This window comes from Hyperolius riggenbachi, chromosome 1, assembly GCF_040937935.1.
Source record: "Hyperolius riggenbachi isolate aHypRig1 chromosome 1, aHypRig1.pri, whole genome shotgun sequence".
Classification (NCBI taxonomy): domain Eukaryota; kingdom Metazoa; phylum Chordata; class Amphibia; order Anura; family Hyperoliidae; genus Hyperolius; species Hyperolius riggenbachi.
The window spans coordinates 417551823-417570934 of NC_090646.1; the positions used below are offsets into that span (position 1 = coordinate 417551823).

General features: G+C 43.3%; 1 protein-coding gene across 1 annotated transcript in view; it reads left to right on the top strand.

The window, feature by feature from the left end:
* Positions 1–8617: 8617 nt before the first annotated feature.
* Positions 8618–19112, top strand: part of LOC137552722 (cytochrome P450 1A1-like) — a 47006-nt gene continuing 36511 nt past the window's right edge. The window contains exons 1-2 of the mRNA XM_068271411.1: positions 8618–8693; positions 16447–17243. Of these exons, the coding sequence (XP_068127512.1) occupies positions 8684–8693; positions 16447–17243 (807 nt within the window). The 5' untranslated portion in view covers positions 8618–8683. The remainder of the gene's footprint in view (positions 8694–16446; positions 17244–19112) is intronic.

Here is a 19112-nt window from a genome sequence, read left to right on the forward strand (position 1 = left end):
AGCTTTGTCTGTCTTTCCCTGCTGTCAGCTTGTGACTGATTATCATTCACCTGTGTGGGAATCTGCATGTCTGCTCCCATTGGATGACCTCAGTATAAAGATCTGCTTCCTGCAGGGTTTCCTTGGGTTTTCATAGCTTCAGTTTAAGCCTGTCTTGCTGTCGCTTCAGCCCTCGATCGTGTTTCTTGTTCTAAAGATACTTTGCTGGTCTTTGCATCATATATTGGTTCATTGCCAATATATATGCATACCAGCACGTTTATTATTTTCCTTGTATTTGTGTTACGTTGATACATCAGTGTCGCTGATGTATACGTACACGAACTGTTTATATCCTGTGTGCAGTTAGTCAGCTTTCCAGCACGTTTTGGTAGGTTGCGCGTACCGTGACCACCCGTGCTGAGGTAGTTACCCTGCTCCTGGTTCTGTTTGTGGATTGCGTTCATCTCTGCGAAGAGATAACGAATCCTTCTGAATCCTGTTCTGTTACCGTTTGTGGATTGCGTTCATCTCTGCGAGGAGATAACAAATCCTTCTGAATCCTGTCCTGTTACCGTTTGTGGATTGCGTTCATCTCTGCGAAGAGATAACGAATCCTTCTGAATCCTGTTCTGTTACTGTTTGTGGATTGCGTTCATCTCTGCGAAGAGATAACGAATCCTTCTGAATCCTGTTCTGTTACCGTTTGTGGATTGCGTTCATCTCTGCGAAGAGATAGCGAATCCTTCTGAGTCCTGTTCCCTGTATTACTCCAGTCCTAGTCAGCGTTCCTGCTTATGTCATATATCGGTTCATTGCCGATATATACATATGTTAGTCAGACGTTACAAATAGTTTCATTGATAGCTGTAATTGTAATACGCTAGGAAAACATACTTATTGTATTTTTATCTGTGTTACGTTCATCTATCTTGATCCTTCTATTTCCTGACTATCCTGTCCTGTCTTTGTGAGGCACGCCATTGCTGCAAACGCATTGGCTACCTCATTCCAGTCTGTTTTATTGTGGACGCTTGCTGTCACTAAGTAGTGGCTAGTTAAGCAAGCGTTCATTCTGTCTACCTGTCCTGATCTCCTCAGTCCTGGTTTATGCGCTCAGCGCTACTTTGCGCTGAGACGTTATTACGAAAGTGTTGTTTGTGGCTGTTCGGATCTGCACCGGCTCTGTGCACCACAATCTCCTATTGGAGTCAGTCCTCTCCTCCACTATACTAGGGATAGCCTGTTTCCTTGTGGTGGTGTGTGTACCTCCTCCACGCCAGCTCATGCGTTGCATGCTGACTGTGGAGAATACACCACCAAGCCTTACACAGAGTGTGTGAGTCATACAGAGTGTGCAGGGGGCCTGCAGAGGGTGTGTATCGCTTCTATCCAATCACAAGCAGCCCTGCACATTCCACACATTCAAGCCTTAGCCCGACAGACACGACAGAGGAAAGGAGATAAGATTTATTACAGAGGCATTGCAATTAGGAAAGTCTGCAGTAAGCCAGAGCACATTAGAACAGGCATAGGAACTTATAGAATAGAAGAACTAAGGCTGAAAAATTTGTTACAGAGTCTCTTTAATGGTGGAGCACAGGAACATGTCCCCATCTGTATTACAGGCAGTCCACTGATCCTGGTCGGAGGTGCACTGGCTAAGAGTGAGACTGCTCCCAAAAGTGAAAAGACACACATATGGAAGCTGCTTTAAATACACTGTTAGTCAGTCTCTGTGTAAACATAGCTTTAGGGTTCAGTCTGAATGTGCCTGAATGTTTACCTGCGAAATGCAGAGAAACCAAATAAATATTCTTGACTATAGAAATCTTTTCTCTAACACAGGATTTGCAATAAAATCCACATCTGTGATACACAGATCATTTCTCAGTTGTGTGCTGTTTCGTCCATACTAATTGTAAGTAAAGACAATGACTCATCAGCCTGTCATGTAAGCATGGCTCCTCTCAGTGACAGTGGCTTATAGTGCACTTAAGGCACTAACAACCCCATTCAGATAACTGGATTCTTACACAAGTGAATAATTGCATTTTTCAAGAAGGCATAATCTTCAAATCAGAAAAAAAAGAAAAGAACAGAGTTAAATGTAGAAAATGTTTTGTTTGACTTCTGTTTACAAGAAAGAATGTCACATTATGCTGTCTTCAATCATAATTGATGTTCTAGGAAGCCAGGAGAGTTTTCAAAAGTCACAAATAGCTATAACTAAAGGATAAATGAAAATAATGGAATGAATGTGACTGAGAAAAAATAATTGTCCACTTCCTTCCTAATCAATGTCCTGGAGTTAAGTATGACGGGTACTTTGCCCACTCACCACTTCAGCAGCATGGTACTGTGGCACATGTAAGGACAAATCAAGAAATAAGAACAGGATGTTTGGAGAAAGCTGAGGAGGCGCAACAGCCAATCCAAAGTGTTTGTTTGGTCAATATAGGATACTTTATTTAGGATACTTTCACAATGCATACATAGCGGTGTTGTGCAACAGACAATATAGTTGCAAAGTGATGCAATTATATAGCAGTCGTTTCTTTCACATTTGCGCATTAGTGGCGCGGTGCGGCAGCTTCATTCGGAATGACCCGCACCATGCTGTGCGTTTACCGGATGACTAGTCCGATTAGTTGCTGTCACAAACTCATCTGTCTCTCGTGCCTGCGATGTCCCTGGAACTTCTGGGTCTCAGGTTCAGCAGCCCGAAAGGGGTGGACTCATGCCTGACAGCCCCAGACCCTCTGGGGACACGTGCTCAAGTGCCCTGCCGAGGACGGATGCACCATGTGTCCATTCTACAGCCTTAGGCGCCGGCAAACATAGTGTCAGCTGACATACTCAGTGTCAGCAGACATGCAGGTAGGAATTATAGATCAATGGAGTAAAAACAAGTTCCATCAGGCACTGCAGTGAATTCAAATGTATTCAATATCCAAGCATAGTGTGAACCATAACTTATGGACTTGCTGTATTCAAGGGTAGGTGCATAAGTCACTGGCAAACAATTGGTGCAAAAGTGACAACAGTTGACATTTCTGGATAGGTGTCCTACCATATCAGAGATGGGTGGTGGTGGGTGCAGGGCAATAACAGGTAGCCTAACAGCCATTTCGCAGTGCTTCTTGGCAGATCCACGCCAATACACATAAACATTCAGATTTTATTTCCTGTATCACGTGTTGGGGCAGGTTACGCGATGATATGCACGTATTGCGTATAGACGTACGCGTCAACCAGAAAAGTACTCGTCAAAATAAAAGACATCGTTCTGAAAATGCATCACAAACTACGCATCAACGTAGACCATGCGTCTCACTATGGCCATTTGAACATGCTGTGGAGGACACTTATCTTATTCAAATATCTTATTCAAATTAGATAAGTGTCCTCCACTTAGGACGACAGAAAGGGACAGAGCAGCCAGGAGGAAGCCACAGATATGTATAAAACTTTTACTTTTGTTCGTCTCAGGTACACTTTAAAACCAGAGCAATTTTCACATTTAAGCGCTGCATCCACTCATTCAGCAATAACTTTATCACTACTAATCTCAACTTAATCATCTATACATTGTTTCTTTTCACTACCAATTAGGCTATCTTTGGGTAGTACTTTTTGGAAAAAATTATTTTATTTTATATGCATTTTAAAGGGAATAAAGAAAAAATGGAAAAAAAAATCATTATTTCTCAGTTTTCAGCTAAAATAGTTTTAAAATAAAACATGTTACTGTATATAAAACCCACACATTTTATTTGTCCTAGTTTTTACAACCTTTAAATTATGTCCCTAGTACAATGTATGGTGACAATATTTTATATGGAAATAATTGTAATTGGAAATAAGGTGTATTGGTGTTCTCGTTGTACTCCATCAATAATTACAAGCCCTTATTTGCAAAAATAACAAATAGGCCCAGTGCACACCAAAACCGCTAGCAGATCCTCAAAACGCTAGAGGGTTTTGGAGCAGATTTCAGAGCGATTCTAGGCATTTTCTAAACATGCCTAGCGTTTTTGGGAGCGTTTTTGTGTAGCAGATTACAAATATTGTTACAGTAAAGCTGTTACTGTACAGCTTCTGTAACAAAAACGATTCTAGACGTTTTCTAAACATGCCTAGCGTTTTTGGGAGCGTTTTTGTGTAGCAGATTACAAATATTGTTACAGTAAAGCTGTTACTGTACAGCTTCTGTAACCAAAACGCCTGGAAAACCGCTCTGACCTAGCGTTTTCCAGAGCGGTTTGAGCTTTTCCTATACTTTACATCGAGGCAGAAACGCTTCTGCAAACCGCAAAAGTACTACATGACCCATTTTTGCGGTTTGCTAAAAACCGCAAACCGCCGGTGTGCACCATCCCATTGAAATACATTAGCTAAGCGTTTTCCAAGGCGGTTTTGTGTAGCAGATTACAAATATTGTTACAGTAAAGCTATTACTGTACAGCTTCTATAACAAAAACGCCTGGAAAACCGCTCTGACCTAGCGTTTTCCAGAGCGGTTTGAGCTTTTCCTATACTTTACATCGAGGCAGAAACGCTTCTGCAAACCGCAAAAGTGCTGCATGTCCCATTTATGCGGTTTGCTAAAAACCGCAAACCGCCAGTGTGCACCATCCCATTGAAATACATTAGCTAAGCGTTTTCCAAGGCGGAAGCGGTTTGCGGATCGCTTCAAAAACCACTCGGTGTGCACTGGGCCTAATACACCGTCACGGCATACCTATTTAAAAAGTCCCTAAATTAACAATTTATGTATTGTTTATTTATTCCATCACTTTGGCTGTATTTTTTTCAAATGTGTTATATTGGGGCAGGAAGGGTGTAGAAAGGGTTAATGAAATTGTTATAGGTATAGAAATTATTTTTTTTATTTTGTTACTTGTAATATTTTTTGCCCCTAGATGTCTCCACATAGTCTCCCCTTTGGTTAGAATGCAGTTCTAGCCAGCAGGAAGTGCCAGTTCACTTCCATTACAAAGCAGTGTTGCTCATTGCAACAGTGATCATTGTCACTTTATACACTTAGATTGGCTTTGGGAACATATGTTTGGCTTTGGGAACATATGGTCCCATTCACCAATCTGTGCCTAACTGTGCACCACCTTGGACGTGCGCCGACACTAAGACACTAAGACACTAAGAAAGGCCTCCCTTTTATAGCATACATCTTAAACTCTGGCCTGCAGGCCAATCTGGCCCTCAGAGCTATCCAAGTTGGCCACCAAGTGGTTTCCCCAGTTTGCATTATGGCCCACTCTAGCCCTCCAGGGATGCTATATTGGATGTACAGCCCTAGATCACCGGGGAAGCCATATGAGAGAGGTAGGAGGAAAGCACTAGACACCAGGGAGCTGTATGGGGAAGGGAGGCTGGTCACTAGATGGCCGAGAATCGCATAGGGGTGGGAAGGGTCCACGAGACACCAAGGAACGGTATATGGGAGGGATGACCACTAAACACCAGGGAACTGTGTAGGGGACGGAAGAAGCATTAAACACCAGGGTACTGTGTAGGGGAGGGAGGAGGGCTGCTAGACACCAGTAAACTTTATAAGGGAGGGAGGTAGCCAACCTAGACGTTGAGCTTGGCCTGTGACTTGGTCTCTGTGTTCAATTTCAGCCGACTTTGTATTTCAGTTCGACACCCCTGATTTATAGGTACCCATATAGAACCAGGAAATATAGAATATTATACCTGGAAGTCACAATGCCATCTTCTTTTAAAACTGATGCTGGGAACACACGATACGTTTTTACCGTTCGATTCTCCGCTCTATCTTTTTTTTTGCTTTATTCTCCACTTGATTCTCTTATCTTCAGCTCATTTTCTTATCTTTTTCAATTCACTTCTATGAGAAATCAAGTGGTAAAACGATCGAGAGGATTATCGGACATGACGGAATTTATCAATCGAATGCATCTATCTAGCGGAAAAACAAAACGTGTGTTCCCAGCATTAAGGTGCCAATACATCAACCTCCAACCAGTTGTTGACCATCTTTCCCATAGGGCTACCTCATGGAAGTCCCTTCCCCTTTCAGTCATGGGGCGGGTGAATCTCTTCAAGATGCTATTTCTCCCCAGGTTTAATTATGTCTTCCGCCAATTGCCAGTGTGGATCCCCCAATCCATCTTTCGGATGATGGATTCGATACTGTCCAGCTTTATTTGGGGAGAGGGTGCACCGCAACTCCCCATTGATGGTGGTGGGCTCGCTCTTCCCAATCTACGACGGTACTTTCTGGCCTCGGCTCTTGTAACCACAAGATGGTGGTTCAGTCAAGACGAACGTAATACCGCAGCGTTACTGGAAGCGGCAATCTTCCCTTCAGGGGAATCAATAAATTCTCCACTATTACAGTCCCAATGAAAACCATCATCAAGGCATGGGAGAACAGCAGATCTGACCTGAGAAAACCGAACACCCTTTCCCCTTTTACACCACTCTGGGGCAACCGTAAGTTGGAAAATTTCACCTCCATCCCAGACGTCCAACTATGGGCCTCCAGGGGTGTCAAACAGGTTATCCATCTGGCTCCAACTGGGACGTTGCTAACTTTCCCACAACTGAAAGCTAAATACCATCTCCCAAATAACATGCTCATTTGGTACCTTCAGGTCCGGCATGCATGGCAGACCCAGTTCCCAGGCTCCTGGACGTGGGAATCCGACCCAATAGAAAGTATTCTCACGCGGGAGCACCTGGACAGACCCCTTTCTGAGGTCTACGCCAGACTGGCCCCGCTATCCACCCCTAGACTTGATAAAGCTAGAATTAAGTGGGAGGCCGATGTGAACCCTTTATCTGATCCAGAATGGGGGGACTTCCTAAGCTGCATGGATGGGGTCTCGATCTCTGCTGTGGATACATTTTTGCATCTTGAACTAATTTATAGAACGTATCGCACCCCACTCCAGTTACGCGCCATCTATGAAGATAGATCGGAGCTCTGCCCAAAATGTAAAAGGGAAACTGGATCCTTCTTCCATAGGACCTGGACTTGTGACGTGATTCATAACTACTGGACACAGGTAGCTGCCCTACTGACTGATGTTCTGGGAGAGAGGATTGTGGTAGGACCTGGGAGTCTACTTTTGGGTTTATATACTATTGCCACCCTTTCCACACATCATATTACCCTAATCAACATTCTGTGTATGTATGCTAGGAAGGAAGTCTTCCACAAATGGTTCTCTGACGATCCTCCCTCTAAGGCCTTATGGATTAAGAAAATCAACAAAGCAATGACGTGGTATAAACTAACATACTTCAATAGAAACTGCCCCCAGAAGTTTGATTTAATATGGCTACCCTGGTCGGATTACCTTACCTCTCATGATGTTCTCTCTGACGCCTAATGCTAAAAGAAAAGCCACATCCTATGAACTCTTTCTGTTCTCTAACATGCTGTTATTAAACTAGACTACAGTGACATTCTAATAGTGTCTTACTAGTACTATGTCCCTCTAAAATGTACTCAATGCTGATGTTCTGTACTTGCATACTTTTCTTGCTAGATTGTCCAACCCGACCTATAGGTTCTACTTTAACAGTTAAGACACGATCCTTGCGATGCACACCTGGGTATGGGGGGGGGGGGGGGGTTGGGCTAGGGTGGTATAGGGTATGTATGTTATGTCTGTACTTTGAAAAAATTCAATAAAATACATCTGTTAAAAAAAAGGTGCCAATACATCAGGAGATTATGGGCAGTTTCGACAAAAATTTATCTCTAATCGCATAGGATTAGAGATAAATTTGTTCGTTGAAGCTGCCCATATACTGCAGGCTGATTCCCGTCCGATTTCAGCATGAAATCTTAAGGGAATCGGCTGTGCCCACTGCGTCCGCCCCGCCACTGCCCACCAATGTATGAATATGCCCCCCCCAATGCCCCATGTGTGCATTTATACATTACCTGTCCTGTGTCAACCTTCAATGTGGTGTCCGTAACCTCCGAGCAGCCCTCCGTACATGCCACTGGCGCATAGCATCTGATGTAGGACACTTTGCGCGGATGATAGACGCTAAGCACAAGTGGCGTGTACGGAGGCCATCCGGAGGTTACCGACACCATGTGGAGGCTGACATGGGAAAGGTAATGTATAATGCACACACAGGAGGCACATTTATACATTTTGTCGTTTTGTCGTTTTGTCAGTCGTTCCGAAATCGGCCGCTGTATGGCCGCATACCCGAGCAACCAACTTCAGCCCGACATCTTGCACCAGGCAGTATCGACTAATGTGACCAATTGTGGCCTGCCCTTGGTGGCACCGATTTTAAAGTTCGATAATAATATTCAAATTGATTGGTCGATCGGCTGCCAAAGTCGCCTGATGTATGGGCACCTTAACAATCAAGGAGAGTTGATTTTCTCTCTTTTTTTTTTTGCCAGAAACTCACATAAAAATAAACATTTATAAAGAAAACAGCTTGAAGTTAAAGTGTAAGCACTCCTCTTAAAGGGTTAAGAAGCTGTAGCATGCAAAAGGCATAGACTGTGTGGAAACTCTAGATAACTGTTTCTTGCTTAAACAAACAGGCTGGACAAGAATTTTTCCCAGGCGGGGGAGGTTACCAAGCAGCTCTGGAAATCTGCCCGGTTCAATAACAGGAAACGAAGCACTTACATACATACATACATACATACAGTATGCAACATTTTATGTAAGAGCTCATGGCTTCAGGTAAATTCTACACTAACTTGTTAATTAATTCCAAGCTATCCTGACTGTTTTCATCTTGCTAGTTTACAAATTCATGCTGTCCGTAAGATTAACAACAAAAGGAGTTAGGAAGGGAAAAATCAAGCAACAGCATGTGCTATTGCATAACATATTGTTTCATAATACTTTACATTGCATGTTTGATATTATTGGTGTGTGTTGCTCAAGAATGACAGCAAACCCATAGTGATGAGAGAAACATTGGAGTTGACGTTGTTTTAGAATTGTCAATTGCATAGGTTTTTCTGATATGTGTATGCTTGTTCTGTGTCTGCTTGTTCTGTCTATGCTTGTTCTGTGTATACTTGTTCTAATGTGTGTATGCTTGTTCTGTATATGCTTGTTGTTCTGAGTCAGTGTGTGATTAACTAAATATTAGGTCTTGGCTACACACACTAGATTATCCTTTTCCTGTAGCTCTCATTTAAACGCAATGGGGTGATTCAGCAACAAATCAGATATTAGCACTGGTACATTTCATATTTCCCTAGAAGGCTTTTTAATTACTTGAAATCAGTGATGAGCTCAGATTTGATTGCAAAGAGTTACCGGTAATCAGATTCAGGTGCTACTGGTCTATTAACCAGCAGCTGAATAATTAATTGGTATTTGCATATTCATTGGAATTAAATAGTACCTAGAAAGTCCTTGGTGTTTGATACACAGATAGCATGTAAATAAAAAATAGTAAAAGCTCGATACCAATAGTACAAATAGTTATATTCATTCATCATCATTTCTATTTGTCTTAACATTTTTAAAGTTTAAAAAAAAAATAGAACATTTAAAACATGAGAAAAGTTGGCAAAATATTTTTTTTTACTGTTGAGATTACAACTTAATCTATTTTTATGTGTTGTGTAGTAGTAGTAGTAATAATAATAATAATAATAACTGGTGTTTAATGACAATTGAGGCATCCAATTTAAAGAATCTTCTTCAATATGTTATGAAACATATCCTCAACATTTTACAGTGCCACAGTTCTGGCAACATCAACCAGAATGGTACTCAGTCCGGCTAATGACAGCTGCTAAATGAATCCTGGCCTTCACCACTTCCAGTAGGGGATTAGGCTTATTAGAATTTAAAGAGAGCCTGAACTGAAAATAAAAGTCAAAATAACCATACACAGGTCATACTTACCTCCCATGTAGTCTACTCCTCAATCTCTTTCTCCTCTCCTGCGCCCCATTTGTCCACTGTGATCTATGGAATTCTTCGTCCTCCATTTTAAAAATGGCCATCCTATATAATAATAGGCAACTGTCCCTGCATACAGCAGGGCCGGCTGTGCGGCCGGGTGTGCGGCAGGCGCGCGCGTGTGCGGCAGGTGCGCACGCGCGTGTCGGGTGCGCGCGTGTACGCAGTACATGTGGCGGGCGTCATCGAAAAACACAGACCCTAGAGCCCGTTTTTAAATAGGCTTAGGCCTCGTTCACATCTACTGCGCTGAAAAACGTGTTAAAGCGCATGGTAAAAAACGCATGCGCTTGTGCGCGCTTTAGTCTGCGTTTCTGTGCGTTGCGCTGCGCTTCTTTAAAGCACGTTTTGCTTACTGTAGCAGCAGCAGTTGTCAATAAAACTTTGTTTTTGTATGTAAATGTATTTTTTTCTCCAATTAGGGGTAAAAAACGCATGTGCTTCTATGCGCTTGTACGCGCTTCTATGCGCTAAAAAAGCGGACCCATTCACTTGCATTGCTGTGCGCTTTCCAGCTCAACGCACAGATATGCCTGCAACACTACGTTTCTGTAACGCTGCTCAGCGCAGCGCATAGATGTGAACCAGCTACATTTAGTTACATGGAAAAATCAATACCTTGCTGAACGCACAGGGCAGTGCGCTGTGGAAAGCGCACAGAAACGGCCCTGATGTGAACGAGGCCTTAGGTCTGCTAGTTACCCAATAACAGCTTTCTGGTCAGTACATTGTTAGGGCTTCTGCTGAGCTTCTGCTTAGCGTTTCGTTCAAACGCTGTGTTTTTTTTTTCAAGAATGCCTGCATTTAACAGCTTAGCTTTTAATGGCTTTTGAAGGCTTTTAATGGCTTTCAGCAGAGCGTTGCATTTTCTGGGCTTTTGGTGACTTTTACAGGAAGTATATGGAAAGGCTGGACTTTTATGGGCTTTCTTTGGCTTTTATGGGCTTTCAGTGGCTTTTGCTGGCTTTCAAAACATCTTGTAGAAGCTGCATGTTGCTTTTGAGATGAGACGAGACGCCGGGATCAACTGCCAGGCTTTCATGAAAGCCTGCAAAAGCTTGTACTAAACGCTCCCATTCACTTGCATGGGAGGACGGTAGATTACTTTTAAAATGCTGTGTTTAATGCCAGCAAAACGTCCGTGTGAACCAGCCCTAAACTGTAATATCACCCGCTTGAGCCATAGGGAAGCATGGACATTACCTTGCACATTCAGTTGTAACTGACAGCTGCTGATATATAACTGACAGCAACTGGTATATTTCAGTTCTGACAAAATATTGTCAGAACTGGAAGGGATCACTGTAAGAAGAAAATGGTGAGCTTCTGAGAGGAACTGACGGTGATGTTAGTATGCAATATTCATTTGCAGCTACGTCATGTGTTTATTTTAAATCATTTTACTCGCTTCAGGTTCCCTTTAAGGCCGCAAAATTAAGGCTAAAAGTTACTTATCCGTAGCTGGGTACACACGTATGACAAATCTTGCTTGGTAGGAATCAGGACCATTGATTCCGCGTTCTGTAATTGGGCTAAAATTACCGAATTGCAGTAATGCAGTATTTCTGCAGAAATTCGAATTTCCGAGTTCCGTTTTCCAATTTCCAAGGTCGGATCGGAAATTTGAATGTTCGATCGGAAATTTGGAAATTTCAATTCCGTGAAATCTAAATGAGCATCCCTAGTCACTTCCTCCTGATGAGGCTTAGATGACTAGGGATGAGCAGTGGAATTTTGACAATCCAAGTTCCAAGCTAGATTTTGCAGTTTCCTGGAGTGTTTAAAATTTAAATGAAAATGACAGGTTCCAATATTTGTATGTGTGATTTTGCAAGTGGAGCCCCACTTTCCATTGTGCTACTTTTTTTTTTTCATTTCTATGAACCTGGTTGGCATTCAAATAGTAGAGACACTGCAAATGTACACGAGCAGGAGATATTGCAAACTTTAATCAGTAAGTACTTGGAAAAGGCATAAAATGAATCAGGCAAGGTTCTCACTATACCAGATGAAAAACTGATCCTGTAAAAACTGATCCATTTTCAGTTTCAAACGTATGTATGTTCACAGATCAATTTATTACGTTGGCATCAGTTCTTCATCCATTGTTCTAATTCCATTTTGCATTGCCACCCACTTGGGATACCAGTCACCATCAAATTTATGTTCCCCTAATGCTGCTGGCACCACCGATCGGGGCCACTGCACAGGAGAAGAACCGGCTTATGGATTGGAGCCCCAGTAGAAGCATTGAGACTACCCATTAGATTGCAACATATCCATCAAATCAGGGAGGATTCTCATTGGTCTGTTGCAGTGCAATGGGAGCCTGATGCTTCTGATGGGGTTCAGATCTGTACACTGGTGCTTTTCCCATGCAGTGGACTGAGCACCTGTGGCAGTAGTTGCAGTATACCAGAAAGCGGCTGGTGCATAAAAATGTGCAAAATGTACGCAGCTACCAGCCTAGTGATAACGGACACCATCCATTCTCAAAGGCTACGAGTGATTCTGCTAACATCCACTTCATCCAGCAGATCTGGAAAAATCATTGAACGTCTGCACCTCCATGCATAATGCTCGATGGAATGGAACAAATGGATCTATTCCAAACCTACTGATGTGAATGTATCCTATTAATTTGCCTAGGAACTGTTCAGATCTGTCCTATTCTACAAAGCAGAACGATTTTTATGCTAGTGAAGAAAGCCTTAATGCTTTGGATTCTACAGTAGTGTTATGGACAGCACGGTGGCATAGTGGCAGGGATGCTTACCGGATGCAATCACAAGTAATTACGAGTGATTACTCGTGATTCAAATGAGGTTTAATTGGTGCAGGTGTGCAGTGGGGATAGAATGGATTATTTACCCATAATTCGGCCATCCGCCCTGCATTCCAAAGAGCTTTCACGCGTCCTATTGGTCGCGTTGCAAGCCTCACACCGGCGCACTTCCTCCTTCAAGCCGGAAGCCTCTTCTGCTTTGTCTATTTTATTTTTAAAAAATGTTCTACCGTTTAAAATGTCTACATGATGGATAAGTACACAGATTTTGTGGAAATTTAAATTGTTACATAGTTATTTGGGGTGAAAAAAGACGTCCATCCATCGAGTTCAGCCAGAAAATAAAGTGCAACACTAGCCTGCTCCCTCACATATCCCTGTTGATACAGAGGCAGAGAAAAGAAATTCCTTCCTCACTCCAGATGACAATCAGATGGATCAACACCCCTGGGTATTACCTAGTAATGAAAGCTGTGGATGTCTTTCATGGCAAAGAAAGCATCTAAACCCCCTTTAAACGCAGATATAAAATATGCCATAACTACTTTCTGTATTGAATTCCGAATGATAGAATTCTGCAATTTTGTGACTCCCCAACTGTGCATGTTTTGCAGGCAACCTCACCTATGCACAGGTGGGTTAATTAGTGTCTCAGCTACATGGAATCCACCTGAGACTCTTATTACTCCACTGTAACGATTGGTGTCAGTGAGAACAGATTTCTCTGATTATTGGTGATCTGCAGTATCACCAATAATACAGATGCTATACCTGATTATGTGTGATCTGCAGAATCACCAATAATACTGGTATAGCCAGAAACAGAACAACCAATGTAAGGGTAGGTGTTTGGTGCAACAGTAGTGATAGAGATACCCGCTTTCCCAGAGGACCTGGGAGATAGGAATATCTCTATAAAACACAGGAATACAAACTCCAGCAAGCTGGAGATACAGACAATAGTGAGATAGTTCACCCGAGGAGCGGGTAGAACTATAATTAACAACCGTACTGGTCACCCGAGAGGCGGGTGACTCAGACTGTAGTGTAGCCACTATCACCTGAGGGGCAGGTAGAAAAGATAGTACTGTAGTGACTATTTACCTGAGGAGCAGGTGATAAAGACTGTACTGCAGCAACTGACCACCTGAGGAGCAGGTGATTCAGACTGTACTGCAGCTATAGACCACCATAGGAGCAGGTGATTCAGACTGTACTGCAGCTATTGACCACCTGAGGAGCAGGTGATTCAGACTGTACTGCAGCTACTGACCACCTGAGGAGCAGGTGATTCAGACTGTACTGCAGCTACTGACCACCTGAGGGGCAGGTGATTCAGATAGTACTGCAGCCAGTATTCACCTGTGAAGCAGGTGACGCTAGCAGAGGATCCCTCACCAGTTACTAGGCTCACTGATGAGGACAGGAGAGTCAGACAAGCAGGTTTGGCAACGAGCGGACAGATACGGTACAGAGACAGAAAGCTAGATCAGAGTAGTGTTTCAGGCAGAGTCGGCAACTATATCAGATAGGCAAAGGTACAGGATCAGTAAACAGAAGAGTAGTCAAGCTAGCAGAAGGTCATAACAAATAACACAATTCAATTAGCACTTTAAGCTATCAACAGGATCTGGCTAAGTGTGGATCCCCAGCTCCTGCTGGTTCTAGCACACTTTGGGATCTGACTAGGTCTGAGTGCTAACACGTAGCATTTGCAACAGCAGACGCGGAGCAACTGAATGACCTGTCCTATATATACTGCAAGCGCTCCACAGCGCCGCCCCAGTCACTCAGCCAATCCGAAGCATAGCTGGAGTCAGCTGATCGCCTGATCAGCTGACTCCCCTTCTAGTTGCATAAAGGTCCTGTCGCCTGGCGTGCGCGCGCGTAGCCCTTAGTCTATGAGCAATAGAAGGACCAGGCAAAGCACCAGCGTGTAACTGCACGGTGGAAACCGCCGGCTGCGACGCGGAGATAGCCGCCATGCCGCTTGCTGTTGCGGCCGTATCTCCGCTATCCATTACACCCACCTGTGCATAGGTGAGGCTGCCTGCAAAACATGCACCACTGAGGAATCACTAGTTTAACGTATTGTTTAACAGTCCTCCAAATTCCATGTCTAATGTCCCTATCTGTATCTCATTTATCTTATATGGTGTTATGCCATTGATAAGACCAAGATGGATGTCCTTATATTTATTGGCATTAATTTTAATCTGCCATTTACCTGCCCCTATAGCCATGCTGTCAAGAAGAACTTTCTGTAGTGTTATCTGTAAAGATGGCAACATTACTTTCTATTTCATCTACTGGCTAATTGACATGTTAATGAGAATTGGACTTAATTATGGCTGTATATTGCTCCACTGTGTACAGTTACCCATTTTGAGAATGGCCATTTACTATTATCTTTTGCCTTTTGTTTCATAGTTCTTCATCGTTTTGTTCTGTAGCTCTTTAATATCCATGTACATACATTTTCCCGGGGTCTGATTTACCATAAGGCACTGATGGAAAGGCGTCTTACTCTCCTCACTGAGCATCTCCCTCCCTCCTTCCCTATGCAGAGCCCTGATGAGAGTGTGAATGAGAGGTTACTCACCCACCTCACTGCATTCCACTCACGAGATCTCTTTCAGTCAGGTGCACCTCTAGCTACTTAATACTGATGATTCTCTAGCTACCTAATATTTTAAGGGAACTTCTAGCTACTTAATACTGAGGGTACGTCTAGCAACCTAATACAAAGGGGCACCTGTAGCTTCCTATGATGGCCAAGGAAGTTAGGGAGAAGGACAGCAAGCAAATTTGGGGTGCAGTTTGATGGGGGTTTGTATGTTCATGGAGGGCAAAGCCTATAGGCTCCTGTGAGATAAATCCAGGCCTGCATTTTCCTTAACTCTTGCATCCTCAGCATCTACACAATGCTGTTGCCACATGGCTGGCTAATGATGCTTTCCCTAAGGGTAAAACTGTACTGCTGTCCTAATTCCCCCAGAAAACATATGACAAACACCTGCTAACCATATTTCAGCGCCTTCACACAGCTATATGCTGTAATACTTACTTGTCTATGCTCCTGCAATGGCATCCATGTCTCTCTGTGCGCATTACTGGCCGTGGCTGGTAGGCATGGCTGGTGTGCATCATGGCACTGGACTTTGTGCATTTGTATGTGGCATTGATGCACATGATTGCATGTGTCCACTGAACATCAGTTCTCACCAAAGCAAAAGCAGCTTGCCTATTATGGCCCCCTCTAAACAGTATTTTGTGTTGATGGTTCAGTTAGCTTATGTGGTTCTGCCTGACCATATCCTGTGCTTTTCTGTACAACTTAGCCACCATGATGTTTGCTATCATAATTTTTGATTATTATTGTGTGTTTGTATAGTGCTGACATCTTCCTGATCACTTTTAAATTGTGTGTTTGTTCATGTCACTAACTGTCCCTCAGAGGAGCTCACAATATGATGCTATCACAGTCAGTAATTCTCTGATTATTACAGCCTCGTTTTATAGGGCAATTTTTCAGGTGCACCAATTAACCTGTCTGTATGCTTCTGGGATGTGGAAGGAAACCAGAGTACAGTTTTAATATCTAAATATATATATGTGTGTATATATATATATATATATATATATATATATATATAATAGTTCATATTTAAATAAATGTAAAGAAACTGTTAAAAATAACTATACTTACCGTATTCATTCTTGCAGACTATTTCTCATTTGAAGTGACGGTACTGTTGATTGCCATAACAACAGTACTGCTTTTGATAAAGATGCAGAAAAGGAGCCGACTGTCCTTACCAGGCCCATGGTCACTACCTATTCTAGGAAATTTCTTTCAGCTGGGAAATCAAGCCCATGTATCTCTTACTAAAATGCGGAAAGTGTATGGAGATGTTTTCCTCATCAAATTAGGCATGATGCCTATAGTTGTCGTGAGTGGCCCCGACACAGTAAGAAAGGTTCTTATTAAACAAGGAGAGCACTTTGCAGATAGGCCATACCTCTATAGTTTTTCTCTGTTGGCTGAAGGCAAAAGTTTGGCTTTTTCAAAGAAGTATGGTGAAAGCTGGAAAATTCACAAGAAGCTGCTTAAAAATGCTTTGAGGGCACTTTCAAATAAGGAGGCAAGTTCATCAAACTGCTCTTGTTGTCTTGAAGAATATGTTTCTGCTGAAGCATCCGAACTTGTGAACACCATGGAGCAGCTGTCAACAAAGCAAGGACATTTCAACCCTCTCCCCTTTATAACAATTACAGTTGCTAATGTTGTGTGTGCGTTGTGTTTTGGTACGAGGTATAGCTATCATGATAAAGAGTTTCTCAAAATCATCGAACTAAATGAAGACCTCCAAAGATTATCAGGGGCTGGACTGCTGGCAGATTTTATTCCAGTTTTACGATATTTTCCATCATCAGCCCTAAAAGAATTCAAGAGTTTTGTAGACGCTTTCAATGGATTCATGACTAAAAATGTGCAAGATCATTTTAAGTCATATGATGAGGTAAGGAGTAGCGAACAACTTTATTGTAAACCCACTTACATAAATAAACCGATGAAACAGATCTGTTGGCATCACTCTTTAGTCACTCAATCCCAATTTATACAATAGTGTTCAAAGTTTTTCATTTGTCAGCTCCTTCAGTGCTTTGTTTTATTCACCATCATCCATCATACAGTATCACTTTAAGATAATTTCCTTACTTATTCAATTCAACTTTTTCACTTAGGTGATATAAAGTTTATATTTTATATTAATGCAATGTACCTAAGGTTACAAAAGACATATTCTGTAATTAATTAGGATAGATGGGGTGGAAGGGTATCAGATTAAAAGCTCATCTGTCCTGACATCTTCGGGTCACAGGTGATGCTCCGCCCTCCTCCTTGGCAGTCAGTGGTGGGCCATTCAGACTGTTGAAGCTTTTCAGAACCCCCGCTCCCCTCAGTTCAGCAGCCACAAATTAGGCTGCGACTGCCAAGCTAGAGGAGGGCCACTTTAACAAAGGTGGGTGGGGCTAGAGCCTAGGCTGGCAGTTTAAAAGAAAATTGCTTGGGCCCAACTCAGCGGGCAGGCAGAGCATTCACCTGCCTGGAGGAATGACACCAGGACAGGTAAGTATTTAACCACATGAATCTGCTAGTCCTCCATCATGACAGGCTCTGTCAAATTCAATTTGACCATAAGCACTCTTTTAGCCACCAGCAAGCAAGAAAAAGCTCAGAATTATTTTGATGGTACTTTTTCACAAAACCTTTTGGTACTTTTTCAATTGCAGAGTACTGGAACATTATTTTAAATGGAAGATGAAAAATTATCTCCTAGGAGAAAAAGTGAATTGAATAAGGGCCATAGTGTGCTATATCCCCATGTTCAGATAGCCCCATCTCCATAAGAGTGGCAAAATAATTACTAGGGATGGGACGACGAATCCTGCGAATCCACGAATCCCTCGAATATTAGGAAATATTCGAGATTCGTGGACTCGAATCCCGACGCCATTTTCCGTTCGCCGAATCCGCCGAATCCCGACGCTGTATCGCCGCGCATCCGCCGCTTCCCCCGCTCGCAATTGTCCTCCTCCCGCTCCCCGCAGCCGCCTCCGCTCGCCCGCCGCATAAATAAGAGGAAGCAGCCTCTCACCTCCAGCGTGGAGCCCGGAGCGGCAGACCTCCTGCACACTTCCTTATTCCCCCTAGTGACCGGCTCTTACTATGCATCATCAGTAAGAGCCGGTCAGGTGGCCACTAGGGGGAACCAGGAAGTGAAGGGAGAAGTCTGCTGCTCCGTGCTCCACGCTGATGCTGGAGGTGAGAGGCTGCTTCTCCTTATGTATGCAGGGGGACGAGTGGAGGAGGCTGCGGGGGGAGGGAGGAGGATTACCCAGCTACCTATACTGCAGCCCCTCATAGCCTGCTATCTATACTGAAGCCCCCCATAGCCTGCTACCTATACTAAAGCCCCCCATAGCCTGCTAACTATGCTGAAGCCCCCCATACTGAAGCCCCCCACAGCCTGCTACCTATACTGAAGCCCCCCCATAGCCTGCTACCTATACTGAAGCCCCCATAGCCTGTTACCTATACTAAAGCCCCCATAGCCTGCTAACTATACTGAAGCCCCCCATACTGAAGCCCCCCATAGCATGCTACCTATACTAAAGCCCCCATAGCCTGCTAACTATGCTGAAGCCCCCCATACTGAAGCCCCCCATAGCCTGTTACCTATACTGAAGCCCCCCATAGCCTGCTACCTATACTGAAGCCCCCCATAGCCTGCTACCTATACTGAAGCCCCCCATAGCCTGTTACCTATACTGAAGCCCCCCCATAGCCTGCTACCTATACTGAAGCCCCCCCATAGCCTGCTACC